At 37.4% G+C, this 25,258-nt stretch overlaps 2 protein-coding genes across 2 annotated transcripts; both read right to left on the minus strand.

Moving 5' to 3' along the window:
- Window positions 1–4,804: 4,804 nt before the first annotated feature.
- LOC145482833 (uncharacterized) lies at window positions 4,805–9,526 on the minus strand. The gene is made up of 4 exons (XM_081461472.1): window positions 9,031–9,526; window positions 7,392–7,436; window positions 6,741–6,791; window positions 4,805–6,340 (listed from the first exon to the last, which is right to left on the minus strand). Exons 1-4 carry the CDS (start codon window positions 9,110–9,112, stop codon window positions 5,493–5,495), a joined length of 1,026 nt encoding a protein of 341 aa, XP_081317598.1. The 5' UTR covers window positions 9,113–9,526; the 3' UTR covers window positions 4,805–5,492.
- A 3,671-nt stretch (window positions 9,527–13,197) lies between these two features.
- LOC145482902 (uncharacterized) lies at window positions 13,198–16,252 on the minus strand. The gene is made up of 2 exons (XM_081461553.1): window positions 16,098–16,252; window positions 13,198–14,723 (listed from the first exon to the last, which is right to left on the minus strand). Exons 1-2 carry the CDS (start codon window positions 16,177–16,179, stop codon window positions 14,482–14,484), a joined length of 324 nt encoding a protein of 107 aa, XP_081317679.1. The 5' UTR covers window positions 16,180–16,252; the 3' UTR covers window positions 13,198–14,481.
- Window positions 16,253–25,258: the final 9,006 nt, after the last annotated feature.

A 25,258-nucleotide genomic window follows, 5' to 3' on the forward strand; every position in this document is an offset into this window, starting at 1 on the left:
AAAAACAAGATTGCTTTGGTGTCTCGCGACATAACTAATTAGCTATGTCGAGAGACACCAAAGCAATCTTGTTACCAAAAATGTAGGACATAATAGAAGTGAAAATTGGTAAAAGGGAGCATAATCGCTTCTGAGTTCGAACAGGGTCGTTCTCCAGACAAATTGACTCTCACTACAATACGGGATGTGTTGCAGTCCGGGATGAGCTCTTTCCATTCGACCAGAAGTTCCCGTTCGAATTTCCAGAAACGTCCAGTGGCGAATGGAGCATGTAAGGAAAATTGGGAACCTCGCGAGGTTAATAGCTGAATTTGAATAATTCCCTCCTCGGAGTTTTGAGTGCAAAAGTTAGTTATAATACATACACTGAATGAATAGCAGGGAAGTCGACTGGGGAAAAAAGGCGCAAAGTACGAAAGCTTCCTCTTATGCTTTCAAAAGATGGTGAACGGCTTTGCATGTGACAGTTTGAGTTTTAACTTTATGATAATATATACATTGAAATTCTGATCTTTCAACAATTAAACTAAGGAAAAAAAAATGATTAAAAAAATCAGATTCTAATAAAGCCCACCGACGCGCCCAGGATTTGATAGGTTGTGCTCGCAAGAGTAGCATAATATGGTACTAGCAGTGCTGAGCTATTCGTATATTTCAAAATTATACGTCTATTTTTTACTTTAAATCTGGTAAGAACACTTCAGTATTTGTGCAATAAACAAGAAAACGGCAAACACATTAACCCAGTTTACCATATCATCACTATCACTGTATGCACTCGCTGTCGTGAACGCCATCTTGGGTAACCGAGCTTGTTATGCGCAGGCGTGGAGTCTATGGAAAGAGTCCTGGTTCACTTCCTGTGGGACCCAGGTCCTATGAATGTGATAATAACCGGGTAAAAAAAAAATATATTTTTTGTTATTTAAATTTGCCTTTAACACTGATATCGGGCCAAAACAATTGGTTGCATGATCAATAAACGACAATTTTGTGCAGCAAAACAGGCTAAATGTGTAAATTATGCTAGCAGTTCTTTTTTCAGAAAATCGATGAAAAGTATGCTCGTGTTGACGAATAATGCCAAAAATTATACCAGCACAATCTATTAAACCCTAATCACGCTGGGCCTAAAAACCCATCAAAAACGCACAGGAGCCAACAGGACCACGCTCTGAGTGTGGTCATCGGTTTGCCTCTCGAGGTAAACATGGCGGCTAGTTCTTTATGGTTGGAGCTTCACTTTTCTTGTCTTGAAAAATCATCGCTGTTGTTTAGTAAGGAGAGGGAAAATGACTTTAATACCTTAAGCAGATTCTTACGCTAAATGGAGCCGAAGTCAAGGCGTCAGCGATGGCTAGTTCACGTGGAAATATCGAGCGAATTTCGAGCACTTATCAAACTATATGTAAAAACAGATGCAGGGTGAGTTAAACTCAGGTGCACCAAAAACCGGCCTTTTTTCCCTTTTATTTGAAATACCGGCTTTTTTCCCTTTATTTGAAATATAATGCATGCCCAATGATTTTGCTGTTCGTTTCTGATCATTTTAGCTGACATGTCTGTGAGACAATATAAGGCAATGCTTCATGATGACGAATTTTTCAAAATGGAGGAAAAACATGCATGGAGACCATCGAAATTCGGCAATTTCAGACGGCCATAAATTTTGCAGAGATTTTTCGTTCCTGCTTGATTAATTTCCAAAGTTATGTTAAAGGTAGTCGTTGACAATGGCCGTCACGGGCCTTCGTTTAGGTGAACCGAAAATTCCCTAAAACACGAAAAATTTGAAGGATTTGGTCGAACGGATTGTGGTTTTAGTATAAGTAAGAGTTGATACTAATTAACAAAAATAGGTAATAATAAAGAAAAATTAATTAAAAAGTAAATGACACAAAGGACTTGCACAAGGCCCACAATGGGCGACAGATGTAATTGAGACACCTATAGAAAACTAAACTAAGCAAGCAGTTATTAACGACACATGAAAATAAAAGTAACTAGCTTGCAATAGTAGGTTAATGCGTGGAGTCTTTTCGAATGCAAATGGTGATTATCTATTTTTAATGATATTCCCCCTACATGAGCCTCCATTGCAAGCTAGTTCCAGTTCATTACCGAGGATGCGATAATGGTCAATTCCTCGCTTGCCCTCAGACATCCAAATCCAAGATGGCGTCCTTTCCCTCTAGGGTATTAAACTAAACCATTTACATCGAAACTACCATGCATTAACAAAAACTGAAAAATGATAAACAGAGAAGACTAAAAATAAAGTACAGTAGGGGGTATTATACATAAAACACTTTTTTTTAGGTTGTTTTAAACCTCATGTGCACAAGCATCTTCCATGGATCGAGGAGCCCCTTCCCCCACTCCCCATGGTTAGGAGAGGGAGGAGTAGAGATGTTCGATACAATACGTATCAGAATGTTGCTTTTTCGTGTTTTACAGGTAACATGAGCTCGCTCTACAAGGTGATATATTTTTGTTGTTTATGACGTCACATGCACCCAGATTAGTTCTGTTCTCCAGTCGATGCGAGGGGGTGAGGGAGGTGTAACATTCGAAACGAAAATTTCTTACTGGTGACGTAGGTCTACTGCGTCAGTATGGTGGTTCTAATTAACAATTGCGGGCTGCGAGTCAATAGTCCATGAGGCGAAGCCGAATGGGCTATTGAACCGTGGCCCTTGAGGGCGAAGGGTCTAATTGTTTTAGTATCACCCAACAAGTCGGACAGAAAAGACAATAATAAAGTTAGCAAATGCAAGTTGAAGAAATATTTATTTGGGAAAAGCATCACGCTCGATTGCGCCAATTTCGCTACTCGAGGGCTATTACTAATAGACCTCTAGTAGCGTAGCCAATTAAAATGTAGGATTTGCATTAGTCCACTAGTTGGGTGATACTAATAGCTGTTACTTGATGTTTAAAACTGAGCAAAAGACATCCAGCATATATAAATGGCAATTGGCTTGAAAACGTTTGTTCAGATACCTTTATCTACCAACATATTAAATTTATCAAGCTGTGACGTCCCCTAGATTAAGTTTAAGTTGTTAAATGTTAAAAATAAGTTTAAAACAGTTTCCAGCACTTTCCAAGACGTTCATGTAGATTTCGATGTAATATTTTTACCACTCTATGTCGTTTGATGGCAGAATCATGATAATAAATAACTTCCCAGTCATTGGTGAACATGCTGGTGTCATTTTCTTGGCACAATAGGTTACCATAGCTACCTATGACCTGCTAAAAACACCCTCAATTTGAGCTAAAAGCGCTTACAACACAAGAACGAGCTTAGTGACCCCAAGTTTGTTTATTATCGAATTGCGATAAGCATGATAAGATGCAACTTTTTACAAAGATTAAAAGTTTCTGTAATGAGGGTTCAGGTCCACCTAGCATTTTCAAACCTTCGTTAAGTTGCATCCTATCATACTTATCGCAATTCGATAATAACAAAATGGGCGTCACTGGGCTCGTTTTTGAGTTAGAAGCGCTAAAAGCTAAAATTAAGGGTTGATTTTTGCTACTTGATTACCAATGTCTGGGTATTTGTCTGACACCATTATTGTAGGATATCTTGTTAAACAGTGGTAGTATTGATCGATAAAAGTATAGCTGTTAGAAACGTGCTGGAAACTGTTGCCAGCCTCCTTAAGCCGAGTACAGTGAGTTCTATGTCATATGAAGCTCTTCTGTACTCGAAAATATCACAGTAATTCTGCTCAGACACTTCAGTCAGTGAGAATGAAGGACTCAGAAACATTAGCAGTCGCTAAGCTCGAGTCACTTGAAACTGCAGGAAATCAACGTCTAAAAAGTACTCAAATATGAGTTATTACATTTGAAAGCAATAGGTTAAAAAATATCTAGTTTGAATACAATATCCTAAAGATTTATTTAACAGCTGTCACAAAATTTCTACGTATACCAGTTGCATTTCCGTTTCTGCTCCCTTTAATTGACATACTTGCAGCTGATTTAAAAATAGCATTCAAAGTAGAGCTATAGCTATAGCGGTCAAACGTTGCGATTTTCCTTGAAACTAATATGCAAAAATTTGGTGTTGCAATAGGCCTTTCCAGCATTCCAACAAACAATGGTGCCGAGTCGCGGTCAGGGTGAACAGAAGTACAGCAAATGTATGAAAATGTCCACCCCAACCTTGCTCTGGTGCTATTGTTCGAACGCACTGAAGTGGAATGCGGGAAAGGTATATTATTTGAAAAAAAGAAAAAAAAAAGAATTTTAGCTGGTGGGTCCAAGATGGTGGACAGTTTGAAATGTATGGCATCAATGTTGCGTTATAATTGCATGATTGACATGTGCTGATCAGTAAAGTAACAGTTTTGGATGTTTTACACAACACATACGCTTGAATACTATTAGTTGAATACATGTGTGGCAGCACCCCACAGGCTCACCAACGAAAAAAAGTAAGCACAATAGATCCTTTGCATAAATGGCCGTTACATTTGAATAACAATACTTATAAATCCTAAGCGTCACATTCATGTGAAAAACATGTGTCTGGAAACATAAGTAAGAGGCTAAGGATGTATAAAATATTGTTGTTCAAATTTAGGCGCCACTTATGCAAAGGATTGTTGTTTAAGCATAGGGTTGCATAGGCAAATCTACAGCAAATGACGTTAAGATATGATTAACACATAAATTATTGTGTGGGGCGAATAACGACCATTATAAAATTCAAAACTACAGAGTAAATCACTGGGAGGGAGAAGTCGTGGGTACAGGAAGAGGGTTAAGAAAAAAAAGATGAGTTAAGATATGATGACAAAATTTTATTTAACCACGCTGAAACATCCTTTAGTCCTACAATGTCGATTCGCACGTAAACTAACTTGGTAACTAACTAGCTGACACAGTCAATTACAAAATAATATATTTAAGATACACAAAAATATGCTTTTCAAGGATTCCAATCTCTGGTGTTTGCGGCTTCACGGCCCTAATGCCCGGAAAAAGCCATCTACATTCAAGGTAAAATGTACTTTGACACCAAAGTTTACTGTAGAGTGGTTGCAAAAATACATAAATGAAAAGTTGGGAAGCAGATGAAAGGCACACTTGTTTTAAAATGAAAACGAATTACACGTGTTGCTGAAATTACTAAAAAGCTTAAATTCAGTTCTATAATCCTAGTTAAGGTTAGTTTTTATTAATGTGGCGCCGAATGACGCCCACACATTCATTCCATTTTCAAGATTGCCGAAAGCCATTACATAGCCAACTATCCAATCAAAACTCTGATTGCGGTCGTTAATGCACACTAAATAATTATGATCAAACAAAACTGCCAGTTTAATTATACCACCTTTGTTGCAACTTCTACGCCTTAAACAATTTGCGTTTTTCCCCATGAAAGTTGTAAAATATTTTATACATAGAGGGCATTGTGGAGTCTTAGTCTCAGACTAGGTCGGTATAGTCCTCCACTTTATAATTACACTAAGCTATTTTTTATAGTGGTGAAAGTCATGGTACATATCGTATATTTCTTTGAGATAATCGTCAAAGGTATCATCTATTTCAGACAGTTCAGTTTCAGGTTTTTCCCCTTCATCACGATCGTCGATTTCCTCTTCGGCTTCCTCTTCGCTGTCTTCTTCACCTTCATCACGATCGTCGATTTCTTCTTCACCTTTCCCTCTGCTGTCCTCTCCACCTTTCTCTTCACCTTCATCACGATCGTCGATTTCTTCTTCACCTTCCTCTCCGCTGTCCTCTCCACTTTCCTCTTCACCTTCCTCTTCACCTCCCCCTTCCCCTTCCCCTTCCCCTTCCTCTTCACCTTCCTCTTCACCTTCATCACGATCGTCGATTTCTTCTTCACCTTCCTCTCCGCTGTCCTCTCCACTTTCCTCTTCACCTTCCTCTTCACCTCCCCCTTCCCCTTCCCCTTCCCCTTCCTCTTCACCTTCCTCTTCACCTTCATCACGATCGTCGATTTCTTCTTCACCTTCCTCTCCGCTGTCCTCTCCACCTTCCTCTTCACCTTCCTCTTCACCTTCCTCTTCACCTTCCTCTTCACCTTCCTCTTCACCTTCCTCTTCACCTTCCTCTTCACCTTCATCACGATCGTCGATTTCCTCTTCACCCTCCTCTCCGCTATCTTCTTCACCTTCACCTTCCTCTTCACCTTCCTCCTCACCTTCCTCTTCACCTTCATCACGATCGTCAATTTCTTCCTCACCTTCCTCTCCACTCTCTTCTTCACCTTCACCTTCTTCTTCGCCTTCCTCTTCATCCTCATCGCGATCGTTGATTTCGTCTTTGCTGTCTTCTCCGCCTTCCTCTTCCACTATAAAATAATAATCCAGAATTAAACAAGTACTAAAGTAAGACGTTACTAAAGAAAGTAATTGTGACAAAAAGTTCAAAATGCACATGTCGGGGCACGGTTGCCATGACATCGTGGAGAGTTGTCTCGTCAAGACTAGCCTGAAGCCCCTGAGTTGCAAAACTCCCTCTGGTTATGTGCGTACTGGACAAGTGGCAAACAAAGTTATTAATAATTACACACGCTATAGTTTTAGCTTTGCTACTTGCTTTCCGAGAGTTCTCGAAGGAATAAATGACGTACATTTTGCGATCAAGAGAAAGTTCTCTTCAGAAGCAAATTGAAAGCAGACAATTCTTCCAAGAAATTTTGATTAGAATTGAAAGCAAGCATGCTGAGAAGTTGTGAAAAAAATCTTTACCTTTTTCATCGAAGATTCTTGCCAGATCTAGCATTTTATGAATGTCATGGTCTGTCGAAAATACGGTATAAGAATTCAGTACACGTCTTTGAAAGGTCAACTTACTACATAAATTTAGCAAAGGCTAAAAGTTGAGCTCCTGATTACAATATGTTAACGTGGTTTGAGCCTGCGATAAAATCAAAGACCTGTACCTGGGAGGCTGTTTTGAGATGAGCCCGGGATATGGTCAAGTGATACTAGTCAGCGGAATTTCAGAGCCGGGCTGTTCCCAATTTGCATAAACCGTAATCGGCCCGTGGGAATTACGGCTGCAGATCTCGCTCTTAGCCAATCAGAGCGCGCGTTATATAGGCCACAGGCCAAAGCTACATATTAAAAATCTATAAGGAAAGGTCCTGGGAACAAGGTTATTGCAGAGTGACATTTTCACTCAACAGTACATGAAGGGATGTAGGAAAGGACGGACAATCACGTGACAACCAATTCTTTTTAGCTCGATGGGTTACCAAATTTTCCAAGCAATTGGGCTCCGCTTACACGGCTTCGGCGCACAGGAGCTTAGCTATAAACAACTAAGGAAACAATCGTTTCAAGAAGACTTTGTTACGAATACAATTAACGTAAGCTGATAGGTTATGAAAGACTCACCTTTTTCATCGAAGAATTTTGCCAGCTCTAGCAGGTTATAGTAGTCTATAGGAAATACGGTATAAGAATTCAGTGTACGTGTGCTAACCATCCCTCTAAATGTCTTTGTCTCTGATATTGTTTCCTACTTTTATGTAAGAATGATATCGTTTTTGCACGACCTATACATACAAAAAAGAGGCATAATGTTTGAACTTAAAACCATAAGTTAAATCGAATAGTATAAGGTGAAAATATAAAGGCGAAATATAAAATATTGAGGCAGTATAAATTTGAAGACACGAGAAAAATATATTACAAAGAAAACCAAAGATTGAGTACTACTATATATTGATTGTTGATGTTAAATTTTCCCACAAAATCTTCCATGAAGTGCAATGCTATAAACTTCCACTTTGAGCATGGAGCTTTTCGTTTTTTTCACTGAATCATGGATCATGTAAGAACTTTGAAGATTTCGGTTCGGTGAAACCAAACTTCCCTTATGCTTTAATTCTGGCATATTTAACCCTTGGCGAGAGACTTACGATAAATACGTTTAATTTCACGGTGTTTATTGAGAGAAAAAACAAAAACAAAAAAACAAAAACAAAAACAAAAACAAAACAAAACAAAAACAAAACCAAATAAGAAACATTGCAAATCACCTTTTTTTCCGAAATTCAGTGCGTATAATTTTACTAGAGAACATTACCATTTGAATCAATTGAATTCTAACGCGTGATATTTGTGTGATAGAAGTGTACAACGTGACCTGGTGTAATTAGCTGTTAACTGTAGGGCGTTGATCTTTTGACCAAATGGCGTTATTACGGTATGATGCATCGGCCGGTCTACTTTCAAAATTATTTCACTTAAAACTGCGATTTTTAGCTTACTGACAGGAAAGCGAGTGTAAATGCGAACAACGTAATGGTAAAAACTCAGCGAGAGTCACGATCAGTGTCATGAATCGAAATGATACCCGTCAAGGACATTTCTCGAAGAAAAGTTGATTGGGTGTGTCATCAGTAAAGAAGGACTGCTATGTAGTAGTCTCCGTTGACTCGATGGTCAAATTTTCTTGAAAATGTTGGTTCAGCGTGTATTTATTGCTTGCCGGAATAATTGTTCAGGGTGTATCGCCGACTTGTCGAAACCATCACGCTTTGTATTATTTGTATTACGCTTTGTATTGTCTGAACTAGTATCTTAGCATTCTTTCAAGAAAAAGTAATTTTCTTAACCTGTTATGTTGTCTCTTTCTTGCATCAACATCGACGTCTTGTACCGTATATCAGTATTGCTGCCTTATATATTTTATAACATCAGGAAGAATTGGTAACTGCATTTTACACTATAACGTGACACTATTTGGACAACGTGCCATTTAGAGCGGAAGATATCGTTTGTTACTGGGAAGCGAAATCCTTTTGTATTTCTTGCAGAGCAGTGGAAGCCACCAATAAGAAATCAGTCTCTTTAGAAAACAAAACATTATTTGCTAAAATTATTCGCAAGTGAGCTATGTTTTCACCATGCAACGATTTTTTTTTTGAAAATTTTGTCGTGCAGAAACGTATTAACTGTAGACACTAATTTTGTAACTTGCATTTGGTGTCAATTAAGGGTAAAAAAATATTTCACTTATACAACTTACCATTTTTCTTAGGCAAAGGAACACCAGACAACTGTCCCACAAGAGCCAAAAGGCACACAAAAATCGAGGTTTTTGATGTCATCTTCTGCAGCTTGATCCTCCTTCCACAGCGGTTCTTCGAACAGTGATTGTTGCCCAACAATTTATGGACCAAGGCACTGGTAATAAATTATCCAAAACAACAACGCGATAACATGTGGGGCTCCAATATCAGCTGATAAGCCGTGCAGTACAATATTACATGTAGAACGGTCAAACATTCAAAAGGTGTGCGTGGGGATTTAGAAAAACCAAAGTAGTCGGCCTTAATGAATATTTCAAGCGCATTTTACCCATCACGCAAAAATTTCCTGTATGTGTATTTTTCTCACTTTACACATGCAAATAACAGTTAATATTACTCATGTTGTTGCTTGCTTAGTGGACGCTAGGGAAAAGGCTTAAGCTGTTTCTTATTGGCTAATTTTTAGAATAACAGTGGTGTATCGGAAATACTGTGAATTCCGTGTCCAAGAGGGCAATATTCCTTTCCAAGCGCTTAGATTGTCTCTGTAAAAGCATTGAAGGGTGTCTAAGAAGATGTTAGCCAATAGCTTTTTCGGCTTTGTATCTGAGGTTTATTCTTGATAATGGTCTTGGAGAGTTAAAAACACGACCGAGAAATACTAGCGGTCGATTACTATAATGAACACATATTTGTTTCACATTATTCAAACACCACAAAACAAAGTATGATTACCGCAAACAAACGATACTACAAAGACGACTATCCAATTACAAAGAACAAATTAAAATGGCATGTTCCAATCGATGTCGTATTGGATCGCAAGTGATATATTTTTTCTGTAGGATGTTAGCAGCTCAAGCGTTTAAAGATAAGCACATTAGTAAGTGCTCTTGTTCATGGTACTTTTTGGTTAAATTCTCTGTCTTTCTTTCTTAAGGAATTAGACTTTCTTAGTAAGATTTTCTCTCTAAGCCAGAGGTGTGGCGCACAGTTAAATGCCTCTTCGATTTTCCAAATGTTATCATATGCATCCTGACTGTTCAACCGACTGTCGCCTCAGAGACGGTGTTACTATATCACACAACAAAGCAAAACCACACACCGTTAACCATTTTATTTAGTTGTGATTGTAAGATATAAACTGTCTGCAAGGCAGTCTGCAGGCCAAGGAAATAAAGTTCTAGAAAAATCGACAACCGTATAGGCTGTTATTTATGTCTTACTTCCAACGAATTTGTCGAAATTTCCCTGGGCATTTGAAATGAAGTGATTGACGCAATACGATACAATACAATACAATACAAACGCGAGAAAGAAATCTGGGAGTTAATAATCCTATATGAGGGTTTACAAAATGTTGTTATTCAGCGGTCAGTTGGTGGCTTCTAGTACCCGATAATGATCGCCGAGTACAAAATGTGCGAATGGCGGTTAACAGAAATCAAGAAGCTGATACACGTATATTTATTTGTTTTGTTAAGGTAAGTTAAGGTAAGTTCCGCAAATAGCAGTGAAAGAGACTGGTTACTAAGAAGCAAACATGCGGGAATGGACAAGCGGCTAAGGAACAGGTTCAGCACAGAAAATACTCTTAAAGCCTTTACTACAATTTTTTTTTTTCTGAAACACTGATAATGCAAAATATTTATTAATCTTAATAGCACAATTTACTTTACTAAAAAAGCACTTGTGGTAGAGAGCAAATTAAAGAGCGACAGTGAAGTGTAGAGCATTGTACGATGGTTGCTGTTTCTTGGCTAATAAAAGTTAATTTCATAGCAATCAGTTAAGTGTATTGAGAGGGAAAGGATGACCCTAAAATCAGTTATCCAAGTGACATTTCTACGCCAGACGGGACGTCAATGGTCCTGAAGCGACCAGCTCTGAGGCAGCATGATACATTTCGCAGCGTACGATTGAATGTATAATTATATAATTGATTATATAGTTATATAATATATAATTGAATTACTTCCCTTTTTATCTCGTTCTTTTTGCACCTGTATTATTCCTAGGTTTATATTCTCTTTCTAAAAACTGTTATATTGTGCGAACATAAAATTCAAAAGGCGGCGTTTAACTACATTGCACAAATATTGTTTCAGAAATGTTTCGACCAACTTCTAGAAAGACGCTGCCATTCTGGCGCCTCCATGATATATTATTGTTTTCTGGGGCTGGGGTGTTGCTTTGCAGTATTTTATATATTGATTTGCTGGGCTTATGAGTGGTAAATCGGAACTAATATCGTTCGCTTTTTATACTGTCAAGCTTATAAATTACTTGCCAGCTAACCCATAATTTACAAAATAATCTCGTGTTCCCCCACTGAAGACATCCTGCCGAAGTTTATTGCTGCTTTCAATTCGATTTTTGTTCAATCAAAACAACAACAGCAAAATGTTTCTAACAAACCGGGAGGGACCGCGGCTCTCACCTCATTTTCAAAACGAGTCTCGGTGCGCAACTTTAATTTTCATAACGAAATGAGTTTTTCTTGCGCGTTCATTGTCTTGCAGATAAACCATTTCGATATGAAATTTTGTGCACTAGGACTCGTTTTGAAACAGAGGTAAAACACGGGAATGACACATTTCGATATATTTTCACATCGAATTTAGAGGACGTATAAATGATTTCTTTTGTTTTATTCCCCTAAGCCTAGGCGCCAAGTGAGAATTCAAATATGTCCAAATTGGCCTATTTTAGACGTACATTGCAACCGCTAAATTCGAAGGATATTTAACGGAATTAATGGCAAATATTTTGACGTTAGTGATGTTTGTTTAACATTTTTAAAGGGGCAGCCGTTATTTGTGTATTTATTTTTTCTCCACTTATTCGTTATGATTATTGTTTTCTGATTGGATCTGCATTTCATGCCCCTAATTTACTAACAATCCATCAAATTAAGTAAAAACTTGTAACTAATTCATCAGTAAAAGTTTACTAATTTTAAAAAGTCAGAATCAAAAATTTCGTTTCCTCAAATTTTGATGATATAAAACATTTTCCTATAGGAGCTGAGCTACTACTGTTCCCTAGACCCGTTCTTCAACGTTACTTAATGAGAGTGGTAAATTTAAAGCTCAGGCCACTAATAACAAACAAATATTTAACCAGAAATCGCGGTCTTCTCAACCATGTTGCAGTTTTTGAGTTTATATTTTGGCGTTTGGTGGAAATATTGATAAGAGACGGTTTGGCAATGACATATATGGAGAATAATATATGGGCGCGCGTAAAGTTGAAATATACAGATATATGGAGATATAACGCCGAAAGGTGAAGAGATATTCCATACCCACAAGCAACCATGTATTATTTTGTTTATTATATAAACATACCGATAACGACGTTTTTTTTACTATTTCCCGAAGATTTCCGACCACTTTTGGAAGATTTTTGAAGGTCATCCAAAAATTGTGCTTTGGCCACAGGAACATTTCTGAACATTTTTCGAAAATGTCTGAAGATTACCGAAGATATCCCAAGATAACCGGCGATTACGAAAGAATTTTAAGGAAGATCCGAAGCTGTTTCGATTATACACTAACATATTTAAGTACAGTTTAAGGGTCAAACATGACATCAGTTAAGTCATTAATATCTTCATGTGAGGATATGGAAAATACGCCACCCGAGTCCCCGGATGAAGTTCCATATGAATCTTTCGAGTGGTCTATTTGATAAAACAGATGTCGTCGCAATCACGACACATTAAAATCAAATGTTAACCAAAAAAATATGTTGTCAGTAGAATTCAAGAGACGTTGACTTCTGAACCTTCAGTTTCCTTCAAGCTCCAAGAAACCTGAACCTTGAGGCTCCAAGAAAGACCAAAAACGGCCGGATGAAGAGGGTTACATTTATAATTAATAGCCGACCTGGACCTCTGCTCCTTTCTATTTAATTCGTTAACTGATAGGTCTCTTATAAAAATCAAATGTGCATTCGAACTGAACCTAGGCCTGGAGCTTCGAATTTCAAGATTGATTGAGAGCCACTGGTAGGACCGTGCATGAATAGGTTTGCATTGATTTGAAAGGCCAGATCACTTTGAAAAGTAATTAAACACTTCCCAAAAATATACATAAAAATTATGGTAAACCCAGTGTTACAAATAAATTCACGAATTTAATTCGACATTTTCTAGAAATCATTGCCAGGAATATATTTTGACTTGTATTCAATTAGAAGAATATTGAAAATTGTTGTCATTGAAGGACCCTGCTATGGTCACCAGTACATAGCAAGAGAAGGTTTAATTTACTATCAGCGTAGACAGAAAGAAATAATGTTTTTTTTCTCCCGATTGAGATGCGAAGGTGAAATAAGCATTTGCTGGCACGAGGCACCACGTCGCCTGGGTACCAGGTTAGATGGCGCCTCTGGTGTCCTGGGGCTGCAAAATCAGTGTTGCATGCCTCCAAAATGTTGCCAAATCAATGTTGCATCCTCCAAAATGTTGCAAAATTAATGTTGCATGCCTTCAGAATGTTGCAATTTGAGAACTGGAACCTAATTGAAAACTGTTACACAAGAAATACTAGCAATGCCACATGAAATTACAATGAAGTACCTGCCCAGAGGCCTTATTTTTATTTTTTCCTTTATACTCACAATCTTTTCTGTTTAAAATTTGACTTATTTCTCTGAGATTTGGGGTGTCTAGCGACCCAATTTAACTCCCACCCTCTTAATCGGCCACTGGGAGATCAAATTTTGAGGAAACTATAGGGTAGGCTTACTGAAAGATTTAGGGTGAAGGTTATTTAACGAAGTTGTGAAGAAAGTATCAGAATGAAGTTGACGTAAGCTTGCTTATGGGTGTACTGCACGATACTTTGCTAAACGATATTATGAATATTTTCTGTTGGAATTTACTAATAGACTCTAGGAAAGTAAGATGAGTTGATGCTTTTCGACAGGACGTTTTGCCATAAACCAAATTTTTGTCGACTTTAGGGAGGAGTTTCTGGACGAGCAAAACAAAATCCAGACTGGTGCCTAATAAAACAGGGGGTTTAATGGAGAAGAGCACGAAGCACGATTCACGAGTGCAAAGCGTGGAGCGTAGGGACCGGAAATAGACACGTAGAAATAGCACTGTTTATGCTCTTCTGCCCCCTTGCAAGGATTGATATAGCTGTATAGTAGAAATGACAAACTCAATTTACTCGTACATACTAGTCTTGACATTTATTTATTTCTTTTTCAATTTCATCTTAAAAAATAGCTAACCAATCAGACAATAATTTAACTTCACGTGCCTAATGCAGTAAGTCATCGACTTGTGATATCTGCGGGTTTCGTTGGAGAGTGCAAGACAGTTCCTTTTCGTATTCATTATCCTGATTTATGCACGTGTCCACTGATTTTCATATGCATATTCGCATGTAGACTTTAGGTAGTTTAACTCAGTCGTCGTCATCATCCTCCTCCTAATCATCATCATCGTCATCATCGTCGTCGTCATCATCATCGTCATCATCGTCGTCATCGTCTTCCTCTTCCTCTTCCTCCTCCTCTTCTTCCTCTTCTTCTTCTTCCTCTTCTTCCTCTTCTTCTTCTTCTTCTTCTTCCTCCTCCTCCTCCTCCTCTTCTTCTTCTTCTTCTTCTCCACTTTCCTCTTCTTCTTCTTCTTCTCCACTTTCCTCTTCCCCACTTTCCTCTCCCTCTAATTCTATAAAAATTATTGAATTTTTAATATATTGTTTAACTTGTAAAAGTTAACAACAAAAAGTTTATTTGCTCTTGGTGTCACTTAAGTCATTATACACGTGATTAAGTTGTGTTTGTTGGTTATCATGATTAATTTACAATATTCACGGTGGGCTGAAACAGAGCCCTAAATCTTAGGATCCTCTAACGAACACGAAAGTTCACTAACTTAAATTATAGGACTAGCTTTGTTTTCGTCACGTGCGCCTTCAGTTAACAGTATGCTTACATTTAATCGAGGTAATTGAAACCTCAGCTTCTCAAAGCACAAACGAAATTTGTTTATATAAAAACATTTTCTGTTCCATTGTTTGGACACCCAAACCTCGAAGGCTGTTTTTGATCTAAATACAGCAAAAACGCCACAGGAAATGCGATAATATTGTTGAAGTGACGTCAGTAAACGGAAACACATTTTCTAGCTGGAAAGGGTGTGGGTTTACAAGTAAGTGGTCTCTTGTAAGCCCACTTAATTCTGAAAAAATGAGGTGTCGCAAAACCTATGCTTATGTGAAAAGCTGGTCTAGAGCTAGTACAGGAAAATTAGAAAAAAAAAAAAAATTGTTAAATTTTTAATGGCCTGTCTGTCCCGAGGCAGCGGGTTTTCGTCATTATGGCTCTGTTTTTACTTAAGCTGTTTGATGATATCATGAAAAGACAAATGAAATGTGAAATTTGCTCGTTATACATTACCCTTTAATCAACAGGGATATTCATACAACCGGCGACAGAACATTCTAGTTTACCATAATTTCATCGAAGTCTTTCTTAAGCCATTAAAGGATTGGAGCTTGCTGTTTTTGAATTTGTCATTAAATTAAATTTATTGAAAGTTCGATTGTTTATTAGCTGATTTGCTTTTAAAACTAAGCAGATCAATACTACCATGTTGCTCTCTGTTGGCATGTGATTTTTAAATAACATTTATAACGTATTGTGGTAGTTTCTCTAAGAGTTTCAATTAAAATGTTCTGAATTACTGAGAACAAGACGTTTTCCATTAGCCAAACTTTTTAAGCACTGCAAAACTATATGCGCGAAAGAAAGGGCTTCAAACGACTTGCTACTAACTCAAATACTACAAAGAAATGTTCGCTGAATTTAAACCTTGCCGGACTTTCAACGTGTCCAATACCTAAAATCAATTTAGTTAATCGTATTAAAACAGTAAATATCTTTAGTTTTGTTGATGTAGTATACGTTTCATTTCTAAACACAACGTATCATAAAAAAAGCCTGGGGGTATGATGTTTGTCAAAAACATTTTTCAGGTTTAAGTATTCATTGCGCGTAGGGACATTTCAAAACGCAATGACAAAATCTTTTTACAACTTACCAACTTCCTGAGGAAAAGGAGCAGCCCAAAGCTGTCCTGATACAACCAGGAGACATAGGATAACCAACAGTTTTGAACTCATCTTAACTTCTAGCTTATCTGGTCCTCGTTCCTTTCTTTAGCTGCACAGTAATAACATAAACTTCTAGAGTCCACAATTTATAGGCGAAGCGGATGGAATTTGAAATCCTTAGCGACAGTGCGAGAATGTTTGTGGTTGCTAATATTGGTAAATAGTATTGATCATCTAGTATTTTTAAGATCAAAGTGGGTGTTTTCCGACAGAATCTTCTGCTGAAGTCCACAACACTTATTCACCATAGCAATAAAACAACAGCGTCATGATTCGTTTATTGTTAACTTCTGACCTAACAACCCGCTACATATGCCCCAAAATACGCTGAGGACGTTTGTCATTGCTTTTTTAACATGTTAATATCTGAATACTTTTAAGAGCGAATGTCAAGCTTACGTAATATTCTGATCTTCTTCGTAAGTATTTGTTGATTACAGTTCAACGCTCAAGCAATATATTATTGTCGTTAGTCTTGCTGGCTAAGCTCACGGAAAAAGATATATTAATTTCGATTGGCTCGGCGCAGAGTTGAAATACTGTTACTTCCTTCTAAAGTATGACAATTTTCCTGCGTTCTTATGGTGCCACTCAAAGCATCAGGCCCACTAAATCCGTTCGAAATTACATCATTTCCGGAAAAAATATTTCAGTGTGTAATATCAATGTGTTTCAGTTGGATTTTGAACCTACTTTTCTCGCGAAGGTTAGAAATAGGAGGTTTTCAAACTCCGGATAACTTGTTAATGCGGAGGTAACTATCGCAAGGTATTTATGTTCATTTCTCGTGTTACTTGAGGATAATATTGGCAGGAGATAAGCACGTGTTGTATGCCTGGAATAGTGTAAGTTATTATTATATTTTTTGATTTTCGAAGTGGGACAGAATTGGGAAAACGTTGTTTTTCACGACAAACGTGATCGAGTAATATTGACCTATAACTTTCAGCAAATTTGTACTCCTCTTTTCTTTTTTTAAGATAGTGATGAACAATGAAAGCACGTTTTCCAGAAACACAGTTTGTTTCATCTTAACGATGTTACTACTCCATAAAATATAACGCGCGCTCTGATTGGCTGAAACAGCGTGCTTTAGCATACGGCAGATGCTCGGATTGGTGACGGTTAGCTGGCTTTCAAATTTTTGCTTTGGAATTTTGACAAATTGGACCCGAATTAAACATCCCCCGTGACTCAGACAAACGCAATGGAAACGAGCTATTTTTCCGCAGTAAATATGGCTGCAAGGAGACCATTGTTAAAAAAAGAAGTGTTAAAACTGTGCTAAAATAACAAGTTTTGCTAGATTCCGACAAAACATCTAGCGAAATAAGCAAATTATCAACTTAGCGAATGCTTCTATAAAAGACATTATAAATTATTTGTTACAAAGGCAGAAAACTATACTTAAGAAGTAAAACAATAACAGAAAACGCCAATTGAGCTGTCGCTGTTTATGACGAGAATCTTTATTTTTGTAGAAATGCTCAAACACTTACATGCAGTGTACGTAGTAACGCTCGTTTGCTTACTAGCGATCTCCAGTCATCTTAGCGAAGTGAACCTCAACAATTTCGTATCAACGTTCACCCGACGAGTGATCAGTTGAAAGCTTTCTCTGATATTTTCTCCTGTATATATACTCGGAGTAGTACCAGTGGGAGCAGTTTGGAGCAGTCCAACTTTGACGCTAGTTCGGGCAATCTTGCTGCAAACCGTAATTAAAATGTAGCTTCTTTCAAATATAACTCAGCATTTCGAATTTTCATCCGCAAGCTTTGAGCTGCTTGTTTCGTAATTTCCAAGGAAAAAAGCACGTTTTCATGAGCCACAATGCGGCCGGATTCCTCCGGACTAAAAATATCTAGATCCTTATTTAAAAAATTATACTAAATAGTGATTTACCTTGAGGCGATCGTTCTTCACTCGAAAGCCATTCGAAACCGAAAGCCTAGCTCAGTAAAGTTCAGTTTGTGATTGGCAGCTGTTGTCTCGTTACCAAATCAAACTATTTGAAATATTCTAACAAGGATTGCTATTGGCTTATTTTAATTTAGCGCGCTTTATCAGAGAACAGATGCACGCTGACGCCCCTTTTATTCGTTTAAAGTTTGGTTTCAAAACTCAGATGAATTTGTCGGGATTCTTCATCATAAAACAAATAACGGGGCCTGGGCTGTGCTCTGTTCTGTTGCAAAGCACTAAGGAAGCGGTACATCACTCAAGAAGTAAGGAGAAACACTCTCGTCTTTCCCCCTACACTTCTCTCGTGCTCTACCGCCTCCTGCGTGCTTTACAACAGAACAGAGCACAGTTGAGGCCTCTTTAATTGTTAATTATTATATGCTCACAAAAAAGCATAACTTTCATCTTCTTGTTATTTTTTTTTTCTTACATTATTTTTCACTCAGAATCCAAAATAAAAAAATGAAAACACACACACACAACCTTGCCAATGGTCTGGTATTAGAAGTGTCAGGAGGTGACGGAAGCAGGAAGAAAAAACTTCAACTATTTTTTTGTTTTTTTACTTTTATTTTTGCTTGTTGAGTGCTGTCGTCATTTCTATAGTGCTTCCTCTCTATAGCTTGAAAGTGCTCGATAGTAAAGACTTTGGAAATGTTTTTGAAATGAAAGTGAGGGAGGGAGGGAGGAAGAATCCAGCGTCCTTAATTGTTATTGGAGTGTTATTGGTGGTATTATCTAACTAGCTAGGTAAATCAATTTTTCCAGCGCAAGGAAGTTAGTTTCTCTATTCTCAGCTTCGTTTTAATGAACACTAGCTTGTGACTCTCAGCTGTTTGGTCTACTGAAGACTTGTTTTGTAACGACAAAGTGTTAGTCTCTGTGTTAGTTTGAAGTAAACTATAGCTCCGTACGGGTAAACCCGATTGCTGCTTCATAAAAACTTGGATTTGAATAGCTTTGTCGAAATTTTGACTCGTGCTGATATCATGTTTTCAAAACCGAAGTAGAATTCATCACTATTTCAACGAAATCATTTAAACTAGGAAAAAAAAGCGATGGGTACTCTACACACAACGCAGCGTTTTCTGTTTGCTTTGACAACCAGACTGTATTAGCTTTATTCCAGTTTTGATCTCCCTTTTGGTCAATATAACAGTTACTAATAATAAATCAAGAGTTAATTCCATATGAATGAAAAACAGCTTATTGGCGGACTGTTTCAAGAGAATCATTTAAACTAGGAAAAAAAAAAAAAAAAAAAAAAGCGATGAGTACTCTAAACATAACGCAGCATTTTTCTGTTTGCTCTGACAACCAGACTGTATTAGCTATATTTCAGTTTTGATTTGGCAGTTGCTAATAATAAATTAAAAGTAATTCCAAATGAATGAAAAACAGGTGCGCAATCTGAACGTGTCTAGTTTTGGGTAATAGGTAATAGAGTGCTTTGGAGATGATGATATCGCATCAGTATTAAGTAGGATTGTGTCGGAAAAGATGATAGGTATGTAGCTAGGCAAGGAGATGGCTTGAAGCTCCAAAGGACAAAAACAGATTGAGAGTAGAGCGGGAATGTCAAAGTTCACTAGGAACGTTTGCCGAAGGTCCAACTAATCAAGACGAGGATGGAAGGACTTAGCGTGAAAACCAGACTAATTAATCACCTCAAAATGCTTGCCACGGGGAATGAGGAAAGGTGCCCAGTCATGTTGTTCAAACGATATCTGGAGCAGCGACCAAGCGAAATGAAGAAAAGCGATCCATTTTACCTCGCTGTCACCGATAAGCCAGTTTCAAGCGTTTGGTACAAGAAAACTCCAATGGTAAAGAACACCTTTATCCTGCAACTTTGTGTACTCCCGGCCATTATAATTTACAATTTCAATCACTCATGTAGCGTCACTTGAACATCACCGGGAATGATGCCGTTCAGAAGAGCACAACTGATACACACGTAAGGTGAGGATACAAGCGTATCTTCATCGAAGAATCAGATTCTGAGTGATCAGAAAAGCGTTTAGAACGCTTTAACTTTGTTTGAAAAAGCACTAACATTATATTTTCAAAGTTTAAAGTTTGTTGGTAGGCCTTGTTGTCAGTGTCCTGTGGCGTTTGCGGTGATTAATTCTTTGTCAACATTAAATGACTCCCTATGACAGATTACTCAAGAGCGCATTCAGAAATTCAGTTATTTTTCTCTCTATTTCATCTACATTTAATCACAGTGGGTCCTCGTAGAATTAAAAAAGGAACATCACTTGTGTTTTCAGAATTTGCGCAAATTGCCCTTGTCGCTGCGCGATTCGGGAAATTTCAGCAAATTCAGCAAACACAAGTGATAATCTTTAATTTTACAAGGCCCCATGCGACTACCTACACAAACTAATGAACACAAACCAGTTATATATGGATAATACGTCTTCGTTGATAATAAATTGTTATACTTGTTTGGTTCTTACTTGGTATCTTAGTTATCGGTGATTGACGAGCTTTTTTACCTTGTATCTCTTTAGTGTACTTAATTCACATGACCTTAAGTCAACATGTTGCTCTGTGTTGTTGTCGTGGTGAGCTAATCCTAATCAAGTTAACTCAGGAAAGCTTTCGTAGGGTTCTGAAATTAGTGCATCGCCTCTTGTAACTTGCTGTGACATGTTAGTTAAATAACCATTCCAGGAATGTTCTGTATTGCTTTTAATAAAACATGCATGACCGGTTGTCCCCAAGGTGCTAAACACCAATATGTGCTATTGATGAATTGAATCCCTATATGCAACTGATAGATTTACTCAGCTGGTGAAAACAGTCACCAAATTTACAAAGTTGGTAAAACAGTCACATCTGCGTTCATATGTTACATAACTTACAATTTAGGAGTGGATTTTCTGAAAATTCACTTCAGCTTGCGTCCAGCTTTTTTTTTTTTTTTTTCGTAGATCCTATAGCCTTTTTCTTAATTAAATACCTCTCGGTCCTTTTGCATTTTGTTTTACTTGATTACTAACTACTTGAGAGTGTTTATCATATTCTCTCAGACACGGCTGACCATTGCAAGGAGTGATTCTGAAATTGTGCAAACGACCCTTTTCATCAAATGGATTACTATTTCTAGCAGAACGTTGTTATAATATAATAACCGTAGCTCAAATTCAGTTTCGGTACTTTACAGACGAAAGAACTTCTGCTGTTCACATTTCCCGAATGGGCCTTATTTAACCCCTCAGCGGGCTTTTCTATCCCATAAAAGGGCTCAATAATTTCCAAAATGGGCTTTCCATCCTCAAAATTTAGCCCATTTAACCTGCGGGGAAATTGTTCTTTCCCCAAATGGCGCTCACAAAGTAAATTTGTAAAATGGAGTTTCTGACCTTTCATTAGGCCAGATAAACACGTACTTCGAAAGCTGTGGAAGACTGAGAAAATACATCTAGAGAAATTCACTTAAGTCTCATGAGTTTCTCAATATTGAAAACTGAAATCAATTTTCAATTTTTGATTTCGCTTAATAAATTTTCGATTTTCGACTTAAAAGGAAGTTCAAAATAGAATCGATTTTTTAAAATATTTGTTTCAAAGGCATATTGATTTCTTGTAACTATAATCTATTTTTCACTCATATGAAACTTTAGAAATGGCAAAATATTGTTAAATAAAGCAATATTTTAAATTTAGTATTTTAAATATCAGTGGTTTTCTACAATATGGTAATTTTGTTTAAAAAAACCGACACGAATCGATAAATAATAATAATAATATTTAAAAAAAAAAAAATGAAAGGCAACATTTCACCTTCGTTCTAAATTGAAAATGAAATGGAGGAATGACTCACGGACCGACTGTGGCAGTAAGAGGAATTTCTTCATTTTTTTTTTTTCCTATTCATTATATAGCATCCAAAAATAGCTGAACATGGCGAACTTGCGGTCTCGTAGTATGTTGTAACTCTTGCCGTTGTTCTTTAGATGGCGGTCTAAGGAGCCTTGCATAACAGCAAGGCTATCTGGCTCTTATTCATCTCCGTTTTGCTTTCTTATTTCTGCATAAAATCAGCAAAGAACGTCTTCAAGCTCGTCATCGGGAATCTCCGTAAGCTTTCACACTTCGCTTCGCTCAGCACGCCACAGGTCAAACACTTTAACCCAGGTTTTTGTACTTCTTTGAGTGTTCTTGTTCTGATTATTCTCCGTCATCTCGAGTAAATCCGTAGCATCTATCTCTGGAAACCTAGCTGAAGGCTTCATTTGAAAGTTTGAGACGTCAAAAAGGTGGAGCCGAAAAAAGAAATTATATCAAAACATAATAAAACTTAGCGAACTACAATGGCTCGCTGACGTTTGATGGCAGTGATAATAGCTGTAACCTGATTGGCCAATACTCGGTTCTTTTATTATCTTGACAATCGATTGGTTGATGGAAAGTATCTAGATTTTTCTCAAATTGGACAGTTTGTTCAAAGCTAAACTAAACGTTCGAGCAAACTATCCAATTTATGTTAAATTTGGACAGTTTGCAAAAATTAAGAAAAAAATAGATCTGTTGGCAATACTGGATTTTGATGCAGCTATATAATTACGAGAAAAATGTGTAAAATTAAATTTTCCAAAATTAAACGAAACAAAATAAGCTGGTATCAGCTCGAAAACAAAAACATAACAAAACAAAACAAAACAACAAAATAACAACAAAACGAAATTAACCGCCATGAGTGAAGGCTCGCAACTAAGAAGACTGGTCCATTCCTTCAAGTCGTTCGCCATCAGTTCAATCACATAACTGTGCCTTACGTTCTAATTCGCTTCGCTCAAACGAACGTAAATCATTTTACCCTTAAATTCCCGTAATACAAACAAATCACACGAGAAATATGGTAGGATGCGCAAGCGGATACAAAACAGTTTATTATAAGATAGATAGTTACTAATACAGAGTGGACTGCAAAAAAAAGAAATTACAAAGTTGTTGATGTTGTTGTTTGTTTTTGTTTGTTTGTTTGTTTTCTTTTTACAATTTTTTACACACTACTGTATGGAGAAATTAATATACGCTCGATAATGCATTACAAACTTAAATACTTAGTTACTTGTAACCTGTTTTCAAGGCTTTCTTCAACATACATATTCTTGGCAGAATCAGATTTCCATCTACCATGTATTTTAAGAAGTCTTTCTGGAATCGAGTTACTACTATTACGTACCGCAGATGTAATACCACCGGATCTTAAACTATGAAGACCATAATCACTAGGGTTGAGGCCCAGCTGACTAAAGGTATCCCTTAAGATATCTCTACAAGTAGTATAAGAAATCTTTCCACTTCTCAGGGTATAGCTAGAACTACTACGGTGAAAAACAAGCGGTCTAAATAAAGGGAGAGAACTACATAAGTCAATACCAGATAAATCTAAATACCGTTGTAAAACACCAACAGGACAGTACTTAGACCTGGATGCACTAATAAAGACGAAATTCCCTTCCCTATAAACATCTGTCTTACTACGAGGTACAAAGATTCTTATATAATCGCTGTGAAATTTAATATGCTTAGGAACAATATTGCATAATTCGTCGTAACGAAAAAATCCTGCAAAAGCTAAAGAGCGTAACGCAGCGATACGAAGATTCTTTAAATTAGCATCTTTCTTGTTATGAGTATCTAAAATACTCCTTATGATGTCTGTGGTAATAGGCTTCTTTTTCATAACTGGCTGTGATTTCTGACGTTTAGCAGATTCGATAATATTCCTGCAAAATTCACTATCCAAAGGATTACGATCCAAACTAGGGACAAAAGAATGTAACCATTTAAGGGCAGCATGGGCTAGAATCACTGAGGAACTAGGGGTGCAAGACTGCTGAACTTCAAATAAATATAGAGAAACAACACTAAGGGGAAAAGGTAACTGCATGTTGAAATGTCTACTTTTAGACCACTCCAAGAACTTTCTAATAACGCGAACGTAGGCTTTAGTAGTTGTATCCGCCCTGGACTTCAACATAACTTTTAAAACCTCATAAACGTTGATTGAAGAAAATTGTTGAAAGCCTTTCCAGGAATTACTTGATAAGATTACCTGGAAAGACAAGAACAAAACATATATAATAAAAGAACAAAAAAGAGCCGTATAAAAATCGATCATTATTGGGGCCAGTGCCACATAAGACGATAGACTATTGAATGGACCAGTGCCCCGTAAATCAAAAACCATTGATTGGGCCAGCGCCACATAAATCAACTATACGCTGTTTAAGACAGCGCCACATGAAATGACAGACTATTAATTAGGTCAGTGCCACATAGATAAACAACATATTGCTTTGGCCAGCGCCACCAAATGTAAATAATCATTAGGCTAATGGACACACCGTCCAATAAATTACTCAGTAAATTTCAATCTAAAGGCAATAATATTTCCTGTGAAAAGACCAGACCCTAAGAGCGAATTAAGGTTTCTTCCGCGGGTTAGAACCTCATTCGCGATATGAATACTGTGAGCCAAAAGATAACTACTATACTTGTGTGTAATTAAAGGCCAAAAATGAGCCGAAGGCCAAAGAGGTACAACGAGCGTACCAACGGCCCGCTGAGATTTCAAATAATGCAATACGCGTGGGACGATACCAACTGGAGGGACTACTAGGCAATTTTCTCCTCGAAGAGACTGAAAGAAAAAAATCAACACCCGAAGTATTGGGGTTCCAAAACCTCGAAAAATATTTGGGGAGCTTGTGATTATAATAATTGGCAAAACAATCAACACTATGCGGGCCCCACCGGCCATCAAGAAAAAGAAAAAATTCTTCAGTAATTTGCCAATCATCAGTATCAATTAAACGACTTATATAATCAGCTTGCTGATTCGAAGTGCGAGGGATCCATTGCACTTCTAAATGAATCCCCGATCGAATACAAATATCAAAAATCCTTCGGGCCATCTTATGCAAACCTAATTTCATGCTACCCACTTCAAAGCAGCTGCTTGGCTATCAGTAAACCACTTAACGTGTGATCCTTCCAACACTGAGGCAAATGATTGCAATGAAAACTCAATAACAGACAACTCCCTCCACGTTGAACTTTGAACTCTCTCGTTCTCCGACCACATTTTGTGGCACACAAAATC

The sequence above is a fragment of the Orbicella franksi genome, chromosome 3 (genome assembly GCF_964199315.1).
Source record: "Orbicella franksi chromosome 3, jaOrbFran1.1, whole genome shotgun sequence".
Lineage (NCBI taxonomy): Eukaryota > Metazoa > Cnidaria > Anthozoa > Scleractinia > Merulinidae > Orbicella > Orbicella franksi.

Bases quoted from the DNA above. Each gene is read 5' to 3' on its own strand.
- LOC145482833 (XM_081461472.1), bottom strand. From the start codon at position 9,112: ATGACATCAAAAACCTCGATTTTTGTGTGCCTTTTGGCTCTTGTGGGA. The intron at 7,437-9,030 runs GTAAGTTGTATA...TATTTCCTATAG, and splicing joins TCCTTTGCCTAAGAAAAATG to ACTACTATAACCTGCTAGAG. The intron at 6,341-6,740 runs GTAAAGATTTTT...ATTATTTTATAG, and splicing joins AAGAATCTTCGATGAAAAAG to TGGAAGAGGAAGGCGGAGAA.
- LOC145482902 (XM_081461553.1), bottom strand. From the start codon at position 16,179: ATGAGTTCAAAACTGTTGGTTATCCTATGTCTCCTGGTTGTATCAGGA. The intron at 14,724-16,097 runs GTAAGTTGTAAA...TAATTTTTATAG, and splicing joins TCCTTTTCCTCAGGAAGTTG to AATTAGAGGGAGAGGAAAGT.